Source organism: Chelonoidis abingdonii, chromosome 4 (assembly GCF_003597395.2).
Source record: "Chelonoidis abingdonii isolate Lonesome George chromosome 4, CheloAbing_2.0, whole genome shotgun sequence".
NCBI lineage: Eukaryota > Metazoa > Chordata > Testudines > Testudinidae > Chelonoidis > Chelonoidis abingdonii.
The window spans coordinates 6,036,876-6,052,351 of record NC_133772.1 but is presented as its reverse complement, the minus strand read 5'-3'; the positions used below and the strand labels follow the sequence as shown (position 1 = coordinate 6,052,351).

The following is a 15,476-nucleotide window of genomic DNA, read 5'->3' as shown; positions in this document are numbered from 1 at the left end:
TTGGCAATATGCTTGAAATATTAGATGGCTTTGCAGAAGGTCTAGATAATACTTAGTCCTGCCAGGGGTACAGGGGACTGGACTAGATCACCTCTCGAGTTCTCTTCCAGTCCTATGATTTATGAAATGGGATTCCCTAACTATGGCAGGGTGATAGATGGCACATACTTTCAATTTTGTCCCACAGACCATCTTGCGATGGAGTATATCAATAGAAAGGGATACTTCTCTATGGTATTGCAGGCACTTGTAGTTCACTATGGGCATTTCACTGACATCAACACAGGGTGGTTCGGAAAGGTGCATGATGCACACATCTTCAGGAACACTGGCCTGTACAGAAAGCTCCAAGCAGAAAGCTTTCTTTCCAGACCAGAAGACTCCAGTGGGGAATATTGAAATGCCCATAGTGATCCTGGGAGACCCAGCGTACCCCTTGGTCCTGTGGCTCATGAAGCCTTACACAGGAAACCTGGACAGAAGCAAGAAGAGCTTCAACAATAAGTTGAGCAGGTGCAGACTGACCATAGAATGTGCCTTTGACAGATTAAAAGCGCGCTGGTGCTGCCTTTATGACAGGTTAGAACTAAACGAAGAAAATATTCCTGTGGTCATAGCTGCCTGCTGCACGCTCCATAATATTTGCAAAGTGGACTGAGGGATATAAACAGCAGCTAAAAGAGGTAGAATCTGAACAGCTAGATTCATTGGTGTCAGTTCAGGAAAGTGGCTACTGGGCTACAGGGTCAGTCAGTTTATGCCTCATTGCGTGTGGTGGCTCAGTGTATTATTGAAATCGCCTCTCCAGAGTAATCACATGCTCCAAGGTAAACGCAATCCAACATGGATTATTTTCTCAAGCTCATGGGGTGTGTGTGTGTAGGACAGGCACAGGATTTTTAAATGTTGGTGTGTGTGTATGAGATGCTGGTTGTGTATCCCTGATTTGGGGGGAAGTTGCCAAGCACAGATCCCAGAGCAGTTTCAATTTCTCCCAAAAGGGCTCTGGAAAAGACATGCGAGACAAGCCACTGAAGAAACCCCCCAAGGGGCAGAGGAAGGGATGTTCTGAGTTTCCCTGCAAAACTCCATTTCTCTACGAGCCAGTTTGTGCCATTCCTGAAACACACCATTACACTGTTCTGACCTAAAAAGCTACAAAAGGGGCACTGTCCATTTAAAAATTAGGCCATTTTTTAAAAAACTTCTTCCAATGGATTGTGGCCACAACGAATTGTCAAGAAAAATCCCAACAGCGTTCTGCAAGTGTAAGACTGCACAATGCATTTACCCCTTGAGAATGACACTGCCATATCTCATCCATTTCTCTATTAGGGCTCACCTGGGATGCAGCATATGGGTTGCAATGGACCCTGGAGCATACATTCACAGGGCTTCTAAAACTGCCTCCTGTGGCTTTATCAGCCCCTCCTCCCCCAAAAGCCCCAAGCCTTCAAAGAAATGTGGCCTCAGACCCAAAATATCACAAAACAAGTTTTAAAAAATCATGAGATTTAATAAAATAAAATAAATTAACATGGAGTGATTTGCCCTCTGGCATTGTAGCCAATAGGGTATGAGTTTCCTTGATTTTTCTCCCCAGCCATTGGGCTAAATACAGATTTTCTTTTTATATATAAAAGCAGAGCTAGGCCTTTAAGAGACAGACCATAGATCACAAGAGTTGGTCACACAGGAACCTTTCTTCTCAGTTTAGTTCCACAAAGAGGGAGATTTCTAGGGCTTCTTTTACACTCCCTCAGCTCAGGGCCCAATTCGAGAGTTTAAAGTTCATCCAACTCTCCCTTCCTGTTGCCTGCCAAGATTTCAGCCTCCTCCTGCCCCTGCCCCGAGAGAGAGATGTCTGGGTTTGCATTTTACGTGCCAGCCACTTTCTCTGCCAGCTCCAGTCCCCCGGGGTGGGGACACTCTCTGCAGTGCCAGAAGTGCCTTTGTGCTGCTCTTCCTCTCTGAGCTGTTAGTGCATCCCATGCCAGGCCAGCTTCTCCACTGCTGCCTAAGTGTGAGCCTATGGCATTGGCATTACTGCCCGCCTGCACATTGATGGGGTTTCACACCCAGTGAGTGAAAAATCAGCTGAATGCATGTCCAAAGGAGCCAGCCCGGACTCTACTGTGCATTGAGAGGACTCCTCACAGCCTGTTCCCCCCGTGAGCCACCTCTGCCCCTATCACGCAGTGACATGAGAGGGTTCCCCTGCCGTCTGTGCTCCCGTGTACCTGGTATGTGATTGGGGCCGGTTTGTCCCTTCCCAATGGCCAGTGCGTGTTCGTGGCTGTCTCTCCCCTTCCCCGTGGCCAGTGTGTGTTTGGGGCCAGCTCTCCCCTTCTCCGTGGCCAGGGTATGTTTGGAGGTGTTTCCCTCTTTCCCCGTGGCAAGTGCGTATTTGGGACCAGCTCTCCGCTTCCCCGTGGCCAGTGTGTTTTTGGGGCCAGCACTCCCCTTCTCCGTGGCCAGGGCATGTTTGGAGGCGTTTCCCTCTTTCCCCGTGGCAAGTGCGTATTTGGGGCCAGCTCTCCCCTTCCCCATGGCCAGTGTGTGTTTGAGGCCAGCTCTCCCCTTCCCTTTGGCAAGTGCATATTTGGGGCTGGCTTCCCCTTTCCCCATGGCCAGTGTGTTTTTGGGGCTGGCTCCCCACTTCCCCGTGGTAAGTGCGTATTTGGGGCCAGTTCTCCCCGGCCCCATGGTCAGTGCGTGTTCAGGGCCAGCTCTCCCTTTCCCCGTGGCCAGTGTGCGTTTGGGGCCGGCTCCCCCCTTCTCCGTGGCCAGTGTGTGTTTGGGGCCAGCTCTTCTCTGCCTCATGGCCAGCACGAGTTTGGGGGCGGTTCTCCCCTTCTCCACAGCTGATGTGTGATTTATTGCTGCTTTGTCCTTCCCTGCCCTCAATGCATCTTTCAGGGAGTCTCTTTCCGCATGCACAGCTGGTACATCGGGAGTTGGTGCTCTCTTTCCCCCCATGGCTGGCACGGCTTTTGGAGTGGCTCTGTCCTCTCCTGTGCCCAGCCTGTTCATGGGGGCAGCTCTCAACTCACCCAGCCCAGGTGTGGGGGTCCCCCTTTCCTTCCCTGGGGCCAGCATGTCCTTTGCTTCTGCCCTCTCCATCCCCACAGCCAGCATGTGTTTGGGGGCGGCTATCTCCTTTGTGGCCAAAGCAACTTTCTGAGCTGCTTTGTTCTTCTCCCCCTCTGAACCTACTTCCTGGGTGGCTCTATCCTTCCCCAAGGTGGGTGTATCTTTCAGGGCTGCTCTTTCCTCCCCTATAGCTGCTCCATTTTGAGGCGTGGCAATCCTCTCACTCAGCACATGAGTGGGGGTAGTTCTCTCCTCCACAGTGGCTGCCCCATTTTTGGGGCTGTTTCTCTCCACCGCTGTGACTGGTGCTTTTCTGGGGGAAGCTCTATTCTTGGTGCAGGGGCTTGCATGGGTGCGTCGATGTTTGACCAGGTGTGAGGCCTGGCTGAAGCACTTCCCGCACTCGGAGCAGGCGTAGGGGCGTTCGCCTGTGTGGAGGCGCCGGTGCTGCACCAGGGTGGAGCGGTCACTGAAGCGCTTGGCGCAGACGCTGCACTCGTAGGGCCGCTCGCCAGTGTGGATGCGCTGGTGGATGATGAGGTTGGAGCTGTGGTAGAAGCTCTTGCCACACTCAAAGCAGGCGTAGGGCTTCTGGCCCAGGTGGATCTTGCTGTGGGTCAGGAGGTTGGAGCTCTGCGAGAAGGCACGGCCACACTCCCCGCACTGGTAGGGCCGCTCCCCGGTGTGGGTGCGCTGGTGCACGATCAGGTTGGACTGCAGCCGGAAGCTCTTCTCGCACACCGGGCAGTGGAAAGGCTTCTCTCCCGTGTGGATGCGCCGGTGCCGCTGCAGGTCTGAGCTCTGCCTGAAGTTCTGACTACACAAGGGACACTGGTAGGACTTCTCAGAGGGGGGCGGGCTACTGCTGGGAGGGGAATCTTGTTCTGCTGGCTTCTTGCTGCAGGACTTAGACAGGGATGGCAGGTGAGGCAGCTGGGTAGGGGGTGGCTGTTCTCTACTCAGGGGAAGTGGTGGCTGTTCCCTGGTGAGGGGAGGGGGCAGCTGTTCCCTGCACAGCGGGGAGACAGGCTGTTCCCTGCTCAGAGGAGGGGGTGCCCGTTCCCGGCGCAGGGGGGAGACAGGCTGTTCTCTGCTCAGGGCATGGGGCGGCTGTTCCCTGGTGAGGGGAGGGGGAAGCTGTTCCCTGCACAGCAGAGAGACAGGCTGTTCCCTGCTCAGGGGAGGGGGCGGCTGTTCCCTGGTAAGGGGAGGAGATGGCTGTTCCCTGCCAGGAGTGGAGAGCAGCTGTTCCCTGTGCACAGGAAGGAAAGGCTTTTGCATGCGCACCGAAGGAAGCGGCTGTTGCATGTACGCGGGACAGGTGGGGAGCTGCTGTTTCCCACTCTCAGAAGGGGCTGCTGGCTCTTCTCCACCCAGAGAGGGTTTCTTTCTCTTCCGGCCAGGGCTCTGGGGCGCTTTCCTCTTGGACCGCCTTGGTGAGGCCTTCGGCTTTGGAGCTGCTTCGACAGGTGCCTGCGCCTCCCCGTGGTGCTGCACAGCCAGCTCCTCAGCACCCAGCCCCCTCCCAGTGCCTGCGGGGACCAAGAGAGAAGTGGTGCGTGAGCTGGGCCCCAGGCGCAGGGGGAAACCAGCAGAGGGATCGAAACTAACACTGGCTGGAAAGTGGAATTCAAAGTTCACAAAAAATATTTGAGTTTTTGGAAAAAAGTTTGTCCCAAGTTGGGACAAAAACCCAAAAACTGGAAATGTTCCCCACAACTTGAACTCCACAATACTTGGTTTGGGACACACCGAGCTGCAGGAACGTGGGTGTGAAATGAAACATGCTCCCTGGGATCCCCGGCTGCCTGTCTAGGCAGGTGCTGTGGAGTCAGGAGTGCCTGGGAGCCCTGGCTCCGGGGCAGCCACCCGTCCAGCTGCTGATGGCCATGGGTGTTTGGGAGCCGGGTATCCCAGTGCTTCCAGGCTCCTGATGCCTCTGTAGTTCAGAAACCCCAGGCCAGGGGCAGCTGCTGCAGCACTGGGGAGGGACGAGCTGGCGAGACACCAGTCCCTGGCCTGCTTTCTGCCCAAATTCTCTCAGAACCGAGATGTTTCTCTGGAACGTTTCAAATTTGGCAAATTGTCATTTTGTGATGGAAAAAATCTCCAGCTAGCTCCAAAGTAACCCTGTTATCTAAACCAGAGCAAACTGCCACCTGGAGGTGCCTACTTCGGTTTACCCTTAACCTGTTTCCACTTGCATGGAACTGAACCAAACCAACCTTGGTTTGGTTCAAACCAGAACAGGGCCGTCCACACAGCGCAGTGCAACTCTAACAGACACGGGTTATATTATAGTGTCTGTCTATCTCTGGTATTGACGGGCCCCAGCACCATAGTATGCAGGCACCTCACAATCCTTAATGTGTTTATCCACATGCACGCCTGGGAGGCAGGGCAGGGCTGTTATACCCAGTGTACAGATGGGAACTGACAAACACAGGGACTAAGTGGCTTGCCCAAGGTCACACAGGGAGTCTGTGGCAGAACCCAAATTGGACAGAGTGCAGCTTGCGGAACCAGGAATTTGTGGTTCTGCCTCCGCCATGGATCAGTGGATCTGACCCTGGGGAGGAGCTGTGGGAGCGCCTGGCTGTGTGGCTGAGCTCTGCCTACCCCATGGCTCTGCAGACTCAGCCAGGAGCACTGCCATGGGAGCTCATGGCTGGGATCCCAGGATTTTACTTTTTAAGCTGGCTGATTCATCCCTCACCTGTTGGGACATCCCTCCGGGTCTCCTGCTCCTCAGGGGCTGGGGGATCTAGGATGCACGGCTCCTCCCCTCGCTCCAGCTGAGAGATCAGGGTGGGTTTGCGAACCGGAAAACCTGCCCGTGGGGAAGAGAAGAGAAGCCATCAGGGTGCAGTCAGTGAGCCTGAGGGCTTGGTACAAAGGACTCTGTCTGCTGGAAAGAGGGCAGTGGGAAAGTCGTTTGACTAGTGGGGGAAGGGGCAGGCACAACCCAACGCTGACAACTCTGAACCCACAGAGACAGACCAGAGCACTTTCCGCTGGAGCAGGACCCCCAGCTCAAACACACAGGGAATACAAGCAGTGCATGCGCCTGTACTCGGACAGGGACTTAGCCCCTTTTAGGTACCGTGGGGTGGAGTTACAGGTTTAAAGGCCAGCGGGGCCCACTCTGACCAGACAGTTTGGCTTCCTGTACCGAGTCGGTTGGGAAAAATTTTACAAAGAAAAGTTTCCTTTGGAAAATGCCCTTTCAACTTAAGTCATTTTCAAAATGAAAACTTTTTGGAAAATGTAGTTTAGGAAAATTCAAAACAGAAATTTATTTTATTCTCATTTTAAATTCTTTTCACATTATTTCATGACAGGTCACTCGGAGCAGCACCTCATAGGACATAGATCAGAGTCTCTTCGGTTGCGTTTCATGCATATAAACTATTAACTTTACAGCTAAAACAATTGTTAAAGAAAAAAATCACAATTAATTAAAACTAGGAATAACTTAAATAAAACAAACCAAGCATGGTCTGAAATTGTGGATGGTAGCAGCTCATATAAGATATTCATTGTATCAAGAGGGATAAAAGTTGGCTGGAAAAAATGGATTATTGTCCATCGTATTCCTACTCAGTGTACCATTGTATTAATCATTGCTGGATACTGTCATGTAATATGGATGTGACACTCACCCTGTCAAGGAGGGGAATGTAGCCAATGATTTTAGTTTATTATCCGTTGATAGTGTGATGTTATGATTAATATGTTATATTACAGATATTCACTGTTGTTAATTAGAGTTAATTTGTAGGATTATAAAAGTATAAGACTGATCAGTATTTAGAGGAACCAAGTATTAGACATAAGTACGACAAGCTGAAACGTAAGAACCTAGGTTGTGCCCTGCAAGACTTTAGCTTAGCGATTTTGGGCCTTGGAGACAAGAAATGATGACTCAAGCCAATGACCGAGAAATAACTTAATGCCCTAAGATTATGGGAAAAGAGATACCAAGTGGTAAAATTGTGCAAAATTACCCAGAAGATTAAAATTAGATGAGAAAAATACTATAAAGGTGCATCAGTCTCAGACATGTGCCTCACCCATGGGATACAGGTTGTACCAATGCTAATGAGAACAAAGGGAACTTACCCAGCCTATAGAAAATTGGGGTCCCTTACATTTCCAGGGGACACAGACCAATAAGAGAAAAGAGGGTTGACACTTTTATGGACACGTGCAGAATGTAGGTATAGACAGAATCACATTATAAAAAGGGGATGCCCAGAATGGGAAAATTAAGCTCCCTCTAGGAGACTCCAGCAGGAACCATCCCTCTACTGATGACTAAGCCATGAGAGATCCATCAGACCCCAACGCTATTGTTAAGGATGGGAGTATAACTATATTTGTAACTTGTGCCTAGGTCTATATAGAATTTCTATGCGCTTGAGTAATCATAACTTGAATTGTAACTTTAATAAAACCTGTAAAACAGACTAGACTGTGCACTGGTGAATGTATGTGTGGTCACCACCCTTGGTCTTTATTTGTTCCTGGAGACTAATTCTGAAGTAAGTAGCAGAGGTAACTTTCACTCTGTGAAGCTTGAAACTAGCCACCAGAACCAAACCTGTAGTGGTGTGACACCACATTACAAAATTCACTTTAAATAAAATAAAAGGCTACACTGGGCTGCATGAGTAGCGGCATTGCCAGCAGATCGAGGAACGTGATCATTCCCCTCTGTTCAGCACTGGTGAGGCCACATCTGGAGTATTGCGTCCAGTTTGGGCCCCCCACTACAGAAAGGATGGGGACAAATTGGAGAGAGTCCAGCAGAGGGCAATGGAAATGATCAGGGGCCTGGGGCACATGACTTGCGGAGAGGATGAGGGAACTAGTCTTGTTTAGTCTGCAGAAGAGAAGAGTGAGGGGGGATTTGATAGCTGCTTTCAACTACCTGAAGGGGAGTTCCAAAGGGGATGGAGCTCGCCTGTTCTCAGTGGTGGCAGATGACAGAACGAGGAGTAACGGTCTCAAGTTGCAGTGGGGGAGGTTTAGGTTGGATATTAGGAAACACTATTTCACTAGGAGGGTGGTGAAGCACTGGAATGGGTTACCTAGGGAGGTGGTGGAATCTCCATCCTTTGAGGTTTTTACGGCCTGGCTTGACAAAGCCCTGGCTGGGATGATTTAGTTGGGGATTGGTCCTGCTTTGAGCAGGGGGTTGGACTAGATGACCTCCTGAGGTCCCTTCCAATCCTAATCTTCTATGATTCACGTCATGTTAGTTCCATAGGTGTTAAATGTTTTCACAACAACATAAACAGGAGACACTTTGATCTAGAAAATAAGATGTTTCAATCTGTACTAAGCAGCCACTGTCCTTAATATTTTTTAAAATAAAATAAAAATATTTTGAATATGATGTCAGAATATGCCATATTATGATATGACTTGACATGAGAGGACATGTTGTATGCAATGGTGTTGTAACCTTCAGACCTGAAGAAGAGCGCCATGTAAGCTCAAAACTTGTCTCTTTCTCCAACAGGAGTTGTTCCAATAAAATAAATTACCTCACTCACCTTGTGTCTCACAAGAGGACATGCCGTAGTGTGCACTACATGTCATGAAATAAGGTAAAGATAATGCAAATAGTACAACATTGACAAGAAAAAAGAAATAAAATAAATGCCTAAATATTTGTTTTCAAAATTTGTGTTTCATTTCAAGAACATTTGGTTTTGTTCTGATTCAGAATGAAAACAAATTTTGAAGTGTCGAGTGAAACGGAAATTCAGCATTTTGACTGGACCTGCTCCTGCTCCTGCATAACCCAGGCCAGAGAGTCTCACCCAATGATTCCTGCATCCAGCCCATCACAGACCTGCTCAGGACATAGGCACTGACTCCGTGGGTGCTCCCGTGCTGGGGTGGCACTCAGGGAACAGCTCAGTGCACTGAGGGGGAAGAGGGCCAGGCTATAGCCAAGGTAGCTGGATTCACTAGCTGGGGCTTGCTGATCCGATGCTGGTTCTTCCCAGCTTGGGCTGTGCCCCCACCCCCAGACACAAAGCTCTCCACATGTCCAAACCCCACACGCTGGTCCTGGGGCAGTTTTGCCTGGCAAAGTTCCTGGGCCAAGCTGGGATTTTGGTGGGTGTCCCAGCCAGTAACTTCCGAACCACCCTGCTGGAGAACTGACCCTGACCCTCCGAACTGCCACCAGCACCTGGCAGAAGGGTCAAAATTTCCGAGGGGTGAATTTCACCAGCACAGCAGCAATTGCAAGGGCTGCTCCCCTTGCAGCTGAAACCTCTGAGTTATTTGCTGGGAGAAGCAGGAGGCCCTGGGTGGGGGAAGAAAAGGAGTGGGGGTGGGGTGCACTTGGGGGAGGGGGTGGAAGAGGTGGGGCCTTGGTGGAAGAAGTGGAGTGGGGGCAGGGCTTGTGGCAGAGTCGGGGGTTGAGTACCCCCAGGAAAATCAGAAAGTCGGCACCTGTGCCTCAGGAAAATTATTTTCTTTCCCCACTGAAATTTTTTTAAAGGGGGAGGATTTTTTAAACCTTTTTCAGGTTTTTGTTGAAACACACACATATTTGAGGGTTTTCAATGACTGAAATCCAAAAATATTTGGTGCAAAAGGCTTTGTGAAAATATCAGTTTTATTTATAAAAAAACAAAAAAATCCTATTTCCAGCCAGAAATGTTTATAAAATTCCATTTCAGTTCTTTCATAAAGAGAATTTTTCAAACATTTTGGTTCCATGGGCAATTTCTAATTTCTGACTTTTGTTCACATTTCAGAAACGTGATATTTCTCAGACACAAAAAATTCTGGTTGATCACTAATCTTCCTGCAGCCTGCCAGACTTGGGGGTAGCAGAGACTTCACCACGAGAGTTGCTCAAAAATTATCCATCCAGACTCCTTCAGTGACAGAAAATTTGGGGTTTGATTGAACAAAAATTTTAGCAGAGAGCGTGTGCTTTTGTCAATTTTTTTAAAAAAAATTTGAACATCAAAGTCCCCAAAATTTTAAATTTTCAGCCAAAACCCAGATTTTGGCTATTATTCTAATTCTATTGATTTTTAATTTTTTTTTGGCAGTTTTTGAACCAAAAATGTTGGAGTTACACTGAAAAATATAAATTTTCCACTGAAAACTTCAACAAAAACTAAAACAAATATTAGTTTCCACTGAAATTTTCTATTGAAAAAATTCTCCGTTTTCTGTCCAGCTCTGCTCAAAGCCAGCCAGAGGTGGTCAATATTTTTTGTTCTGCAACATCTTTGGATGAAAAACAGACTTTACTCGCAAGTGAAAATTTTTCAACAAAAGAAGTTTCCAGTTTTTGTTTTTTATCTTCAGTTTTTCCTTTTTTACCCACTAGCAAAATAGTAAATGGGGGAAAGAGGGAGCAGGAGGAGAGAGGAAAGGATGGGAAAAAGCAGAGCGAGGAGGAGGGAAAAGAAAAGGCAAAGATTCAGATGTTCAGTGTGGGTTTTGTTGAACAATTAGGAATATTTTGGGGGGAATTTTTTTTTTTAATATTTTCAGTTTATTTAAAAAATAAAATTCAGTGGAAAAGATTTATGATTCTCTGGACAGCTCTGCCCAGAGCTTCCACAGTGGGCAAGAAGTTTGGATAATAATGCAACTCACCCAGTGAGCTGATGCTCTGGTAATTCTCGTACATGATGTCCCTGTAGAGCTGCTTCTTCTCCTCATCCAACAACAACCACTCTGCCTCACTCAGAGTCACAGCCACGTCCTCAAACTGCACTGGCATCTGCAACCACAAATACATCCTCCTCAGCACAGGCCACTCCAAGGCTATCCCCTGCTCACCAATGCTTGTGCCAGGGAGCAGCCCTTCTCTCCCAACCTCTGCCACTCCTCCTCCATCCCACTTAGCACCAGCTTTTCCAGGGCCAATCCCTGAAATCAGGGGATCAGGCACAGAAGCAGATCAGGGCCAAGTGCCGAGGAAACAGGACCCACAGAATTTGGGCGTGCATGGTGGGAGTTAGAATCATGACAAGGTACTGGTCCATTACTAGATGGAAATGGTAGAATTATGAATAATAATGTAGAAAAGACAGAAGTGTTCAATGAACATTTCTGGGGCTGTATTGGGAAAAGAAAAACAGATGATTTAGTCTCATCATATGATGAGGATAACACTCTTTCCATTAGTATCTCTGGAGGATGTTAAACAGAAGCTATTTGTAAGACATCTGTAAATCAGCAGGCCCAGATAATTTGCGTCTAAGAGTTTTAAAAGAAGTGGCTGAGGAGCTTGCTGGATCGTTAGTGTTGATATTCCGTAAGCCTTGGAGCATTGGGGAGGTTCCAGAAGACTGGAAGACAGCTAATGTGCCAATTCATAAAACACGTAAATGGGACGACCTAAATAATTACAGGCATGTCAGCCTGACATCAGTCCTGGGCAAGATAATAGAGGGGCTGATACAGGACTCAATTAATAAATAATTAAAACAGGGTAATGTAATGAATGCCAATCAACATGGGTTTATGGAAAATAGGTCCAGTCAAATTACCTTGTTTTTTGTTTTATGAGAGTTCAGGTTTGGCTGAAAAAGATAATAGTGTTGACATGATATACTTAGACTTCTGTAAGGCATTTGACTTGGTACCACACAACATTTTGATTCAAGAACTAGAAAGATATAAAATTTACATTACATTAAATGAACTAAAAACTGGATAACTGTTAGGTCTCAAAATGTAACTGTAAACGGAGAATCATCATTGAGCGGGCGTGTTTTCAGTGGGGCCCACAAGGATCGGATCCTGGCACTACATTATTTAACATTTTTACCAATGACCTGAAAGAAAACAAAAAAAAATCATCACTAAGAAAGTTTGCAGATGACACAAAAATTGGGGGAGTGGTAAACAATGAAGAGACAGGTCACTGATACAGAGTGATCTAGATGACTTGGTAAACTGGGTTCAGGCAAACAATATGCATTTTAATACAGATAAATGTAAATATATACAACTAGGAACAAAAAATGGAGGCCATCCTTATAGGAGGGGAGACTCTATCCTCAGAAACAGTGACTCTGAAAAAGATTATGGAGTCGTGATGGGTATTCAGCTGAACATGAGCTCCCAGTGTCACGCTGTGGCCAAAAGAGCTAATGGGATCCTGGGATGCATAAATGAGAATCTCGAGTAGGAATAGAGAGGTTATTGTACCTCTGTATTTGTCACTGGTGCGACCACTGCTGCAATACTCTGTTCAGTTCTGATGCCCACAAATTCAAGAAGGATGTAAATAATTCGAGAGGATTCAGAGAAGATCCAGGAACATGACTGAAGGATAAGAAAACCCTCCTTATAATGATAGACTTAAGGAGCTCAATCTATTTAGCTTAACAAAGAGAAGGGGTGACTTGATCATGGTCTATAAGTATTAACATAGGGAAGAAATATTTAATAATGGACTTTTCAGTCTAACAGAGAAAGGACTAACATGATCCAATGGCTGGAAGTTGAAGCTAGACAAATTCAGACTGGAAATACAGTGTAAATTTTTAACAGCGAGGGTAATTAACCATTGGAATAATTTACCAAGAGTGAGGAGTGGATTCTCCATCACTGACAATTTTTAAATCAAGACTGGATGTTTTCCTAAAAGTTCTGCTCTAAGAATTATTTCAGGGACGTTCTCTGGCCTCTGTTAGACAGAAAGTCAGACTAGATGATCACAATGGGCCCTTCTGGTCTTGTAATTTATGAATCTTAGTGTGGGGAGATGGTATTCGTAGCCACATCAAGCAATTACCGTGTTGTTTTCTGTGCCCTACAAAGTAACTCTGGTGAGAAGGTGACTTGCACATTAGCTTGAGGCCCTCCAATTTGGAGAGCACATTCTCTGGGAGACAGCCACTCTTAGATACTGACTTTAAAGAGCAGGCCGGCTTCTTTTCCAGGAGGTGCACAATTGTGTAGAGCACATTCGCTACAAGATGGCCGCCCTTACAGAACGAATCACAAACTTTCATAGAAAATCATCACCGGGTGGGGTTTAACTCAAACCAGCCATGACACTGCAGGAGAGAGCGCTGAGATGTCACTATACTAAAGGAGATTTTAAATGAGAGCAGACTGTCTCCAGTGCTCCCTTGGGGCAACTTAGCACAGGTGTGTCTGGGATGCCATGTGTGGTGAATTCACTCCTTCAGACTCCCCTGATTAGCAGCACGGGCAGCTCTCGCTAGCCAAGGTGACCCCCCTTGACGCTTCTAAACTGTCAGGGCCACATGAGTCCCCAAGCACTCAGATGCCCATGAGTGGCCTCTAACTTGGGGCACTACAGTTTTTAGTTGTCCAGCTGGGAGACGGGTGCGGCCTGGTTTCCAGGGGGGATGTGCTAAGGATAACACAGCTATATCTGCACAGCACCTGAACCATCAGGGAGGCCCTGGTTGACTCATGTTGGGCACCCAAACTCTGAAGCACCCACACTCCATGGAGATTCTTGAGCAAAGTTTACAGGGACAAATACAGGAACCCTGGCTCCCCTGTAGCCACAGGATGTCTTCCCTTCCCACCCTAGTCCCTCACCGAGATAACCAGAGTTAAATTCTCACCTGTAGCCCTGGCCATTCGGCATCTGGCTGCCCCACCTGGAACCCCTCAGCCAGGGCCACTGCTTGGGCGCCGGTTTCAGGACCACGTTCCCAGACCCAGCTCTGCATTTCCTCTGGCAGGATGGTCAGGAACTGCTCCAGGATCAGTAGCTCCAGGATCTGCTCCTTGGTGCGGCTCTGCGGCTCCAGCCAGCGATGGCACAGCTCCCGGAGGTGGCTGTAAGCCTCCCGGGGCCCCTCGGCCTCTTGGTAGCAGAATCCCCTGAAGCGCCTGCGCTGTGTCTCTGGGCTGATGCCATAGCGACGCAGGATGGTGGCCTTTACCTTCCCATAGTCACTTGTCTCTGTGATGTCTAGGCTGCCATAGGCCAGCTGGGCTTTCCCGGTGAGGTACAGCTCCAGTCGGGTAGTCCACTCCCCTCTCGGCCACTGGTAGGCATCAGCCACCTGCTCAAAGGTGGCCAGATAGGCCTCGATATCGTCCTCTGGGGCCAGCTGTGGCGGCTCCAGGGTTCTCCATGCAGGTGCTGGAGTTGGCTTAACCTCGGAAGGGGTCTGCGTGGCTGACAGCTGCTCCCCTCGACATGGTGCCATCTTCTCCTGTGGCTCGATTCCAGCCTGTTCCAGATTCCTGGGTGACTCTCTGCCCCCCTGGGAGGCAGGGTTTTCACACCCACGTGCACAAGTCGGTGCTGGCACAACTCTGAGAGGAGGTGGCAGTTCTGGATCTCCATGCCTGAGGGTGCAGGCCGCAGCCGGCCTCACCTCTGGGAGGATGCGCAGGGCCTGCAGCACCTCCTGCCAGACATCCTCCCAGTGCTGCAGCATCTCCTTCTGCGACGCATAACGGGCCTGCTGCGGCGCCACCCATCTCAGCAGCTCCCCAATGGTGCCGGACTGCACCACAATAGGCAGCCTGCCTGACCGCTCCAATCCCACATCTGGCTCGGGCCCAGCTGAGGCCTGCTGCTCCGTCAGCCCAGCGGGGCACACCGACTGCTCCACCTGGATCTGAAACTGCAGGTCCAGGGCCCCCTCTGCCCCCTGCCCTGCAGTCATGGCTGCTCCCCAGGGCTGTCCTTATCCCAGCAGGGGATGAGCCCAGACCCCAGGCCTTTCGGTCTCATTCATGCCCCGGCAGGAAGCATCCAGCCTCTGGCTTCCTACCTCAGTGTCCCGTTTTTGACACCACGTGAGCCGGGTGGGGGATCAGGTCCGAGAGCCCAGAAGCACAAACTGTCTTGCAAAACCAGAGCGACCTCCCGGAGCTGGCACTGCTGCTGTCTGGAAAGAGGGGCTTCTCCCACAGCTCCTGAGAGGGCAAGGGAAACACAGACAGTGAGGGGGCAATTCCGTGGTACTAAGGGATTTGAGTGCTTAGCTTACCCTGCTAACTCCTGGTAAAAACGACAACAGCCAAGTTGTCCCTGGGACTGTGCGTCATGTTCACAAACACTCCTGTCCCCCTAGTGTGGACACACCCTTCCCTGCCAGAAAAGCTGTGTGTTCTTACAGCCAGCTAGTGACCACCTCTCCTTGTTAGAGAATCGTCCCGGGGGGGATGCGGCAATGAGGGGCACGAGCCAGGGACCTGCGAAAGCCGAGTTCAGTTCCCTGCTGTCAGACTCTATGTGTGAGCCTGGGACAGTCACTCTAGCCTTGTCTACATGAGGTGGGGTTTGTGGTATGATTACATCAGCATAGCTACACCGCCAATACCTTGTAGTGGGGATGCTGTTATGCTGGTATAAAACATATAGCACTGATATAGCTAATGCTGGT

At 49.1% G+C, this 15,476-nt stretch overlaps 2 protein-coding genes across 3 annotated transcripts in view; one reads left to right on the top strand and one right to left on the bottom strand.

Moving 5' to 3' along the window:
- The window catches only part of AIP (AHR interacting HSP90 co-chaperone), a 340,731-nt gene that overhangs the window by 137,710 nt on the left and 187,545 nt on the right, over nt 1-15,476 (top strand). The gene's annotated exons all lie outside the window — the stretch shown is intronic.
- LOC116822208 (uncharacterized) overlaps nt 1,623-15,476 on the bottom strand; it is a 52,028-nt gene continuing 38,174 nt past the window's right edge. For both annotated transcript variants that reach the window (XM_075065876.1, XM_075065875.1), the window contains exons 2-5: nt 13,695-15,006; nt 10,735-10,861; nt 5,810-5,923; nt 1,623-4,625 (exon numbers count right to left, since the gene is read on the bottom strand). In XM_075065876.1, coding sequence (XP_074921977.1) covers nt 2,131-4,625; nt 5,810-5,923; nt 10,735-10,861; nt 13,695-14,753 — 3,795 coding nt within the window. In that variant the 5' untranslated portion in view covers nt 14,754-15,006 and the 3' untranslated portion in view covers nt 1,623-2,130. The remainder of the gene's footprint in view (nt 4,626-5,809; nt 5,924-10,734; nt 10,862-13,694; nt 15,007-15,476) is intronic.